The sequence below is a fragment of the Solanum stenotomum genome, chromosome 6 (assembly GCF_019186545.1).
Source record: "Solanum stenotomum isolate F172 chromosome 6, ASM1918654v1, whole genome shotgun sequence".
Lineage (NCBI taxonomy): Eukaryota > Viridiplantae > Streptophyta > Magnoliopsida > Solanales > Solanaceae > Solanum > Solanum stenotomum.
The window spans coordinates 40,867,919-40,878,165 of NC_064287.1; the positions used below are offsets into that span (position 1 = coordinate 40,867,919).

At 33.0% G+C, this 10,247-nt stretch overlaps 2 protein-coding genes and 1 pseudogene across 2 annotated transcripts in view; all 3 read left to right on the forward strand.

The window, feature by feature from the left end:
• The first annotated feature begins 1,068 nt into the window (after positions 1–1,068).
• Positions 1,069–4,891, forward strand: LOC125869208 (protein Iojap-related, mitochondrial). Its single transcript, XM_049549771.1, is given in 5 exon segments — positions 1,069–1,425; positions 3,424–3,511; positions 4,305–4,414; positions 4,508–4,561; positions 4,563–4,891. Coding segments are annotated over 5 exon segments (687 nt in total). The 5' UTR covers positions 1,069–1,113; the 3' UTR covers positions 4,686–4,891.
• Positions 4,892–7,554: 2,663 nt separating this feature from the next.
• On the forward strand, positions 7,555–9,736 carry LOC125868013 (ubiquitin-conjugating enzyme E2 20-like; annotated as a pseudogene).
• The window catches only part of LOC125868754 (F-box/FBD/LRR-repeat protein At1g13570-like), a 4,428-nt gene continuing 3,480 nt past the window's right edge, over positions 9,300–10,247 (forward strand). The window contains exons 1-2 of the mRNA XM_049549326.1: positions 9,300–9,330; positions 9,458–9,557. Of these exons, the coding sequence (XP_049405283.1) occupies positions 9,300–9,330; positions 9,458–9,557 (131 nt within the window). The remainder of the gene's footprint in view (positions 9,331–9,457; positions 9,558–10,247) is intronic.

Below are 10,247 nucleotides of genomic sequence, written 5' to 3' on the forward strand. Positions count from 1 at the left end.
ATTTGATTTTGCTTCAAACAAATAAAGTATCGGTTTAGTTGAATTTTGGGGAAATAAGAGATTTTTGTATTTTATTAAAATAGTAGGGAAATATTGATAATAGGTAAAGAAGTGTTGTGTATTTTAGTAATTTGTCCCAAAATATATGACTTAAATAAAGTCCAAATCACATTTGGCACAGTCCATTAAGTTGACAAGACGAGCCCAACTCATGTTCTTCAAGCCCAAGGACCAAAATGTTTGGACAAAAATACCCCTAAAAGCCTAGCTCAAGCCTATATAAAGAGGTCTTCATAAGACCAGAAGAAAGGAGGAAGAAAAGAAGAAGACACATAGAAATACATAGAGAATCCTTGCTCTTCAGTGGTAGAACATCATTGAAGAGAAGAATCAGGGGATTACATATCCTTTTTTAAAGATTTTATAAAGATTTGTAACCTTTGCATAAATTCAAATACAAATACTGTTGTTTGCTTGCTATTTTTCTTTCCTGTTTGCTGTATTTCAGGATTGAAACTTTAGACGCTTACAAGGTCAATTAAGAAATGTGAATCCAACTAATTAATTATTATTATTATTTAAAAAAGATAAAAGTTGAAAATTTAATACTACAATTTATGCCTATTTTTTAACGACCATATTTTTTGGTTAAAACAGGTCCTTTTTCCTTCTTCATTGTTGACACTTTAACATACCCATCATGTTAGGCGTCTTTTCAAAATACCACATTTGTGGTTTTAAATATGCTTTGATTTTTAATTTTACAAGACTACATTAATTCCTTTTATTACGGGTACAATGATATGATATTTAATTAAATTTTATGTGAACTAATAAATAAAATTCACATATATATCATATATTGTATCAATAAATTTCATACAATAACACCTTTGTTTAGACGGTTGTTGCATATTATATTGTATTATATTATTAATTTAAATACAATATTTATTTTAATTATTATTTGAATTATATTATATCGTATTATTTAAATTTATGATTAGATAACAATAAAAATATTCATTTTATGTAACGATGATTTGGGCATTTTGTAGTCATTTTGTTTTGTTTAAAGGGTTTTGGAGGTTTAGCGTTGCGGCAGGAATTCCCATGTGGTCGGTTCTAAAATCTCGAAGCTTCTCTTCTTCTCCTGCAACTCAACAATGGAAGCTAGGGCTATCAATGCTCAATCGCTCTCTATCTTTTTCTTCCTCCGCCACCAATGACGGCGCCGATGAAGGAATCCGCAGCGGAGAGTTACTGAAACTGGAGGAAGTGGAGACAATCCTCAGAGATGTCAAAGCTGATAACGTCAAAGTTTTTCCCATTCCTAAACACTGTGATTTTGCAGATTTCATGGTCGTTGCTACTGGTCGATCCGCTTGGCACGTCCGTAATATTTCTCAAGCCCTAATTTACAAGGCAGGTTCGGTTATTCTCGTTGCTACTTGAAATGTGTCGATCAGTTTCACTTTTGTTTCTCATTTCTTCAAATACTTACATTTTTAGGACAAATATGTATGCTTATGTTACCGAAAGTTTGATAGGCACCTGGATTAGTCACTAGGTTCCTGTTATCCAGTATCTGGAAATCACTTAGGTTTGTTTTCAGCCTTTGCTGAGATTTGGACCTTGCTCTACCAATGATTCATTCCAGCTTCATAGAGTACCTTTGGGTACAAGGTGTGTGTATATCATATGGAAGAACCTACATCAGTAGCAACTGAGGGATCATATATTATAGTATACTGTGTTGCAATTGAATGAATGGAAACACTTGCAGCTTACAAAAGTAGCATACCCAGGCACATGAGGGAGGGGGGAACGGAACCGTTGTTATTTACACAAAATGTCCCAGAAGTAGTTCCAAGCAATAGACAATTCTCAGTTCCTAATTTTCTATAGGTATTTTTGAGGAGATATGTGGAATCTTTGTTACAATACCTTGTTTTATCCAACTTTTAAAAAGTTACTGTCATCTGCCAGAAGGAAATGAAGAACTGAAAATATCCATTGAACTATCTGAAAACAGACTTCTTGATTAATCTTAAAATTAAAGCTTGGATGAGGTGTGCTCACCTGAGGCTGGGGTAGGAGTTATGTTCTCTGAAAAGGAAAAGACCAACAAAGCTGAGGGCCATGGCATAACCCTGTTTTGCGATTCTGCTGCTTTGCTTGTCTCATTTAAGTGCCAGCAATGCAAGGCAGAAGGCCAGAACATGCCTGTGCATCAGGGAGAAGGGAAAAGAAAGGACGTCTGTCAGCACATTATTTCCTTTACTTCAATCTTAAAGGACATAAAGCTTCACATGGTTTTACATTTTTTAGCAATTTACTGCATATTTTTAGTGAGGGGTTTGTCTGTAAATGGGGAAATATCGAAGTTTATTTCTCTTATAAAAAAAAAAAATAATAATATTTAAGTTTATTCCAGATTGTAGGATTAAGAAAATGTCGTTCAACATCCCAGCAAAAAAAGAGATTGTTTTTTTTGGGTAAAGTAAGAGATTATCATTGCATGGGCATCAGGAAGATGCCAAAATACAAAAGGTGTAACCAGTTAGCTCCAGTACAGAAGGAAAAAAAAACATTTCAGCACTAGTACCGGTAGTCTACGCTTGAACTATGGAGCTTACAAAGTCCAGAAAAAGTCAATTAGAAACGTGTCAATTCTATTAACATGTGTAAGAAAATTCCAACTGAACAAATTAACTAAACATTTAGTCTTGAGAGAGGGAGTAGGAGTTGAAATTCCATCAAAGCATCTGATTCCTTTCATTCCAGATAACCAAAAAAATGACTGGCGGAACATCCTCGAGACTTTCTTGATGGCTTTGTCAACTCTCCAAAAGAGGGATGCTATCCTGATAACTTCCAGATGGAGAGCCTACAATTCCCCTTGTTGTAACAGGGAATCATCTCACTGTAGTATATGGGTGTCCAAGACAGATGAGGGAGGATTAACAGTCATCTTCAGTTTCAAAAATCACTATAACAGTCATCTTAAGTATGAGCTGGCAATCAACCAAGAAAGAGGTAGGATCTTTGTGAAAGTACATGATCGATAAGCATATGATAACTTCAACTTGTCAACTATGGGCTGTTGAAATAATATACATTTGAAGTATCTACCTGTGGTTGACACCTTGAAACTTGTTGTTGCACATGCTATTTGGCCAAGCATTCATACAGCTGACTTGTTATCTCATTTCAAGAGAAATGAATCTAGAAATTTGTTTGGTGCATCTTTTTGGTTCACAGCTTAGAAGAACTTTTGGAGTTGAAGAATAGTTAGTAGGAGATAAACGGTTAAAAGAATATCATTGCACATTCAGTGTTTAACTACTGGAAATAAATATCTTAACGATTTTACTTGAATAATTTGCTTATTTGCACTTCACCTTTTCGTTCAATGAGCAGGTTAAGCAGAAGCAAAAAGGATCAAAGAGAATGTTGTTACCTAGCGTGGAAGGGCAAGAAGCGGGCAACTGGATTGTAATCGACTCTGGTAACAAGCGCTTTATTTTAACACTCTTATTTATGCGGTTTTAAGATTTTTGTGGATGTGGTTTCACAAAATGTGATGAAGCGTTGTGCATTATGTTGTTATTTATTTCCAACGAGTCATTCAGGTGAAATCTATATGTAGAAATTTCTGAGACATAAATCTGTTACTTGTATCATACAAGCTACTGATGCACTGTTAAAGGGTTATCTGTTTGGAAAAGATACTTTTCCAAATTGCTTCAATTGGTGTGGTGTATCAAGGATGATGTGGTTCTTGGTCTGATCATATGAGTTTTAAACTTCTATTAAATTCAAATTTTCATGTGTTATGATACTAATTAGCTTCTAAACTCTTCTGTTATGACAATCATGATGTTTAATAAGTAAATAAATCGACAGATTTCATTCTTTGTAGATCTAGTTTGTAAGAGTTATCCGTAGTATTAATTTTGTTGCTAAATGGACGATCAACTGTGACCTACAATCAACTTCTACATCTCTGATGCTGTTATTCAGCAGTAAAGTGCTCTGTATTTATTTATGATGTCCGTTATATGTTATATCAAGTGGATATCAACTTTTGTGTGTGTGTAGTCTGCAGTACATGTAAAAGTTTGCAGCAATTTGTAGTTTTTGTTTATTGAGACAGCTATCTTTTGCATTGATCCATGTGATTGTGCAAGTGCAGGACGTAGGTTTACTAGCCATCAATTAAGTAAACTTGCTAGTTCTCAAATTCTGCTGAATTCCTTAGTATTCTATTTTCAGTTACTGATTTTTGTTAATGGTGATAGGCAAAGTAGTAATTCATGCCCTTGATGAGAAAGTGAGAGCATACTACAACTTAGAGAAGCTTTGGAGCACATATGCATCAAACCAGGACCATGGTGTTGGTCAGGGTCAGGTATATCATTTTTTAGTTCCTTGCCGTTAATTACTTCCGGCTGAATAACCTGATTTGTCACATAATAAATGTTCAAATATTTTTTATGCTAAGGATTTGGATAAGGCCTTTGTGAAGGTTCGCCCTAAGAATAACTCTAAAAAGCGGCCCTCTACAACTGCCTGACGTATGGAAAATCAGCTCTGTCATGTTGGCTGGCAATTCGAGCCACTATATAGAAGTGGTTTCTTTCAGGAATAGCTGGGGTTTTACTTTTGGAGATTGTTATTAGTTCAAAGTTTGCATGTTCCATTTTCATTGTATGTGATTTTGATAATGGTACCTTTGAGACCATTGTGGTGTACATTCTCATAATATGTCACAAGCAACAGTGAAACCTTTGGTGTGTAATAGTTGTTCCGGTTATGTATTTATGTTAGGGTTATGAGCCATGACTATTTTCTTGTTGATGAATGATATCAGCAAGGTGTTCAATAACCTGAAGTGTTTTTCTTCAGTTGTGTGTAACTTGTTGGGTACTTAATGTTAGAAGTTTAACAGTTGAGTGGAGCAGTTAGCTCAATACAGTCATGTGATAGATTGTATGGATATCTTTAACATAAACTTAGAATGCAAGCAGAGAATATCAAGAACATACTCAGAAAAATATTGTCAACCAAGTATAAAATTGAAGTATTAGTAAATATAAATTAAAACGAAAGTGTGACATAGTTTAATGTGTGGTAAAATGTTGTCAAACAAGTATAAAATAAAAGGTATCAATAAATATAAATTAAATATTTAACGAATGTGTAACATATATTTACTTTTTATAACTTTTGACTATTTTTTTATATAAAAATTTATGACTATTTTTGTTGCAAACTAATTACTTTATTGTGTATATATATTTGAAAGCCTCGGGGCACGGTGCCCTGAGGCCGGGGGGGGGGGGGGNGGGGGGGGGGTAGAGCCTTGGGGCACGGTGCCCTAGTCCGACTTTCGTGTATAGTTTATGAATTTTTGTGATCCGGAATTTCGACAAAAATGGCCGAAATTTTTCATGGACATCCGTTATGACTCCAACTAATTCTATTTACTTTTTCTCCTCATTAAACGCACTCTTGAAATTGATATAACTTCAAGGCAGTTATAACCTGCCCAATTTTATTTTTTCTTGAAAAAACATGATATATCCGATAAAAAAACTTCAACGATAATGTCTTATTTACTAAACCCCAATTTTCGTAATATTCGTTCACTAGAAAAAGCCAGGTTTAACAACTTACAAAAAGATTAAGTTGACTCTTATTTTTATTTGGTTTGTGTTGTAGTCTATTGTATGAAACTCTGAAGCTAATTATCTTAGTTGCACTTTCAAATCTAAATTTTTAAAAATATTTAAAAATATGGCCAAACACTAACTATGTATGGCAATCTAACATTTAGCACGTTATTATTATACTACAACTAACACATTCCATGCTTAATTGATAAGTTTGTTACCGATGGTTCTAATAATACTTCAGACTTTAGTAGTTTAGTAGTTGATTTCCAATTTGAGTTCTTTAAATAAATTAATAAATTCATGAACCTATATTAGGGTGTACATGATCGGGTTGGTTCGTATTTTTCAAATATCAAATTAAACCATTTGTGTTGGGTTTTTAAATTTATAAACCAAACCGAACTAATAAAACTCGGATTGTTCAACCTTGGGTTTTTTGGTTTTTTCCGATAAAGTATTCATACAAACATATAATTTACTTATACTTCAAATATTTCTAGTCCTACCAAAATACAACTATCTAAGGTGTTTCTTAAGAAAATAACACAAAAAATGATATGATTAATGACACTAAAATATCCAACAAAAATAATTATAACGAAATCGCGTAAAACAAATATTGCAAATTAACAAGTCATAATGAAAATGATCATAATTTAAAAGTACTAAATCATCATGCTAAAATAAGTTTAATAAGTATTAGTTACATGACTAAATATTAAAAAATTAAAAAAACAAATATTCAATATTATTGTCATTCTTAGTGTTGAATTGGTTTTCTTTTTGCATTAGTATTAATTTGATTTTGATTTAAGTTTTATTATAATTACCAACATCCGTGGACTATATCTTTATTGGACCATTCAGAATTCTAAGTTTCAAACTTGAAATAATATATTAAAAGATAAAAATTATAGAAAAGTATAAGAAATATTTAAAAATTATATCAAAGTAAATATTTTTATGTATAAAATAAAATTTTAAAATTATATATATAATTTTGGATTGGTTTGGTCTCGGATTGTTTTTTTTTTAGTTAAAACCAAATCAACTCAAGTATAGTCGGGTTTTTTTTTCAATACCAAATCAAATCACTAGTCGGGTTTTTTTTCCGGTTTAACTCGATTTATGGTTTGATTCAATTTTTGGCTCAATTTTGTACACCCCTAATTACTACATATTTTGAATCACTTTTACTCATTTTATTTCTTAATAAGCATTGCAAACACTCATATTTAGAGGATACGATAACATTTGTATAATTACAAGACGTCGATTATATTTTATAGAACCATCTTCATGCACAATATTACCACCCCAACAAGAAGACAAAATAACCAAAAGATCGAATTTTCTTATGATGAAAACGAATGAATGTATACATTTATCTACGTGACAATTAACCACCATTTTTTTTTTATTAGCTTGTCATTTACCTCAAAGTGACTTGTTTAAACAAAAAATAATTTACCCGGAACACACTTAATAAATAAATAAATTTTAAAATACGTCGATTAAAGACTAACGATTTTATAAAATAATTTAAATGGATAAACTGTCATTTTTGACCATCCATTATAAATTAGGACAAGTCGCTCAAAGTCCAACAATTAGTCCGTTTTGATTAAATACGGAAATAAATAACCCTTTATGTTTATGCATTTTAGTTAGGAAAAGTACACTATAGGGGGTATTCATTCATGCCCCTTCCCAAATAAACATTACAATTCACAATATAATTTGAAAAATTTAAACAATCTTTTAAAAAAAATATAAATTTATTCCCTAGAAAGAAATCTATAAGGTCTGAAACTAGCCGTTAGAATGTGTTTCAACACCTTTATAACGTAGCCTTAAAAAGATGAATTCTAAGTAGCCGTTAGAATTTTTTACCAGAAGTCACAATCTCTTAATTTTCTTCATCAAAATCTCTCTCAACCCTTTTTATCTTCTGTAAAAACCCAAGAAGATTTAAGGGTATACTTCAAAAATCAAATCTTGATGGCAACAATGAACAGTGGAAACAGCAGCAATACTCCTGCAACTGCTGCTCCTTATGCCTTCACCAAGACAGACGCAGAGCAAAGACTGTTGATACTCAATTTGTTCTTAAAAGGTGTCTTTTTTTTTTACTCAAATCTTTGAATTTTGATGTTTATGGTTGTTGGGTGTGTTTGTAATTTGATTTGGGGGGGTTTTGAATTGATTTTCTTGATATGGGTTTTTGATCTGTTTGTGGATTGGATCATTCAAGTCTTTTATTGAGAACATGGGTTTTGGGTTTCTTGATCTGTTTATGGATTGGATTTTGGGTTTTGGGTTTCTTGATCTGGGGTTTTGAGATGGTTTTATTAGGGTTGTAGATCTTCGATTTGATTTTCAAGATTGTTCTGATGATTTCTCAAAATGATGAAATTTTAGGTGTTTTCTCATATGTGTATGTGCTCAAATTGATTTTAGTGCTTATGCAAGCTCATTTCTATTTGAGTTTCAAATTATATCTACACATTTGTTGGCTATGTCCAAGTTTTTAGGTGTTATATATAGTTATCTGGATATATTTTTATGTGATATCTTTATGCTTATGGATTATTAGGTTTTGGGAATGTTTAGATTTTAATACTATTCACAAATCTGATTAAGGAATCATAGAAATCTCTATACTTTTCATATCTATTTCTGTGAGAAATTTTCTTCAACTTGAAAGTTGTTTTCACTATGTTTTAGATGAGTGGTGACTCAGGAATATCTGTATTTCCCGAAGAAGACAACATTTTCTGCTGGAATGGGAATACAGTTTTTGAAGGAACAGAATACAAGCTCTCTCTTTCATTTCCTGCTGATTTCCCTTTTAAACCACCAAAGGTCAAATTTGAGACCGGTTGCTTTCATCCCAATGTTTAGACATTCTTCAGGTAACTGTCCCGTCCGAGTCTTGATCAAACTGCTTGGATATGCCTAAAAAAAGTTGAGGGTCTAGTGGGATCAGTCTCTCTATCTGCTTGTATGTGTTAATGGTCTCGTATTGTAGTTGGTTTGGTTTAACATCTATATAACATCTGATCTGATCTATCTGTGGAATACCATGTCATTATAGGATAAGTGGTCATCTGCTTATGATGTGTGAGGACTATACTCATTTCAATTCAGAGTTTGCTTGGAGGTAAATACTATAAGCAATTTGTCAACATTTGCTGATTTGATCTTAACCATTTTCTAATCTTGTTCTTGTAATGTTGTACCAGAGCCAAACATAAGCTCACCTCTGAATACTCAAGCTGCTGCTCTTTGGTGCAATCAAGAAGGTAAATCCTTAAGCTTTTTGTAAATTGAAATTATGAGTATATCGACTTAGTGCGACTGTTTTTAATGAGTCTTTTTGCCTCTTTTTTTCTTTCTTTGTGCAGAATACAGGAAGATGGTTGAGAAGCTATACAAGCCTAGTGTGTAGTTAGGTGTTAGTGTAGAATTTTTGTTCTTTTTTCATATGGATGGAACAAATGTAGTTGGAATTGTTTTAGTCAAACTAATTTAGTCACTTCCAGCTTAGGTTTGCACCTTTCCATCAAGCAGGTCAGATCATTCCTATCATGTGGTATTTGTTGACTAGATGTTGGAATGTCTCCTCCTTATGATTTGAGCAACACCAGTAAGTATGTAGATACCATGTTATATCTCATCCTCTTTAGTGCATCATCTGGTGGTAGTTTGTACTTCCAAAATCTTCACATAAAGAAGATTTTTACAGGAAGTCCTTTGTCCACATGTTCTAATAGGTCTCCGTCTTCTGCCTTTGAGTCCTCCAGTAGCCACTATGGTCCTTTTTAGTGTTTGGTGGTTGTATGGTTTCAGTGATGTGCTCCACTATATCCTCAGGTAGGAGCTATGTCAATTTCTCCTTATTTCATTCTCCATTGATCTGCAACTCATTAACATTCTGAATTCTTTCATCACAAGTGATATTTGATGTGGCATAGTACAGTGCACTCAATCGTGTCCAGTTGTCATACAGACTTGAGTATTCATAGTATGACACCATGTATGATGTCTCTCAAATCTCTCACAATAATATGTGAACATAGAACTTCTATTTTTCTTTAATCTCTTGTGTCTCAAATTCATTGGTGATATCTGAAATCATATCAGAACGCTGAAAAAGAAAACTTTACAGTGAGTTGCCATTACCAAATTTATTTTGGGAGACATCCTCTCAGTTTCCAAAAAATAATGTATGGGACAGTTGGTAGGCTCTTCTCAACATTGTTTCCAAGTAGTGTTCTCAAACCAAGGCAAGCCAAGGTGCGACTTTGCACGAAGATGCCGCTGTCTATGGCCAAAGATTGACATTTCTGCCCATGTTTTGGATATGACACATCGCTCACCGAGGATATATGGAGGCAAGTCAAATGCTTGTAGTATTTAAAACCTTATTAATGTACTTTCTAGCTTTCAGAATTTGTTGCTATGTTTGTTGGAGTTATGGTTCTTGCATGTTTTGCAGTGCTTCTTATTTTTCTAGTGTAGTATACTACTAGTATTATTATATAAATCTATTTTTAAGAGAAT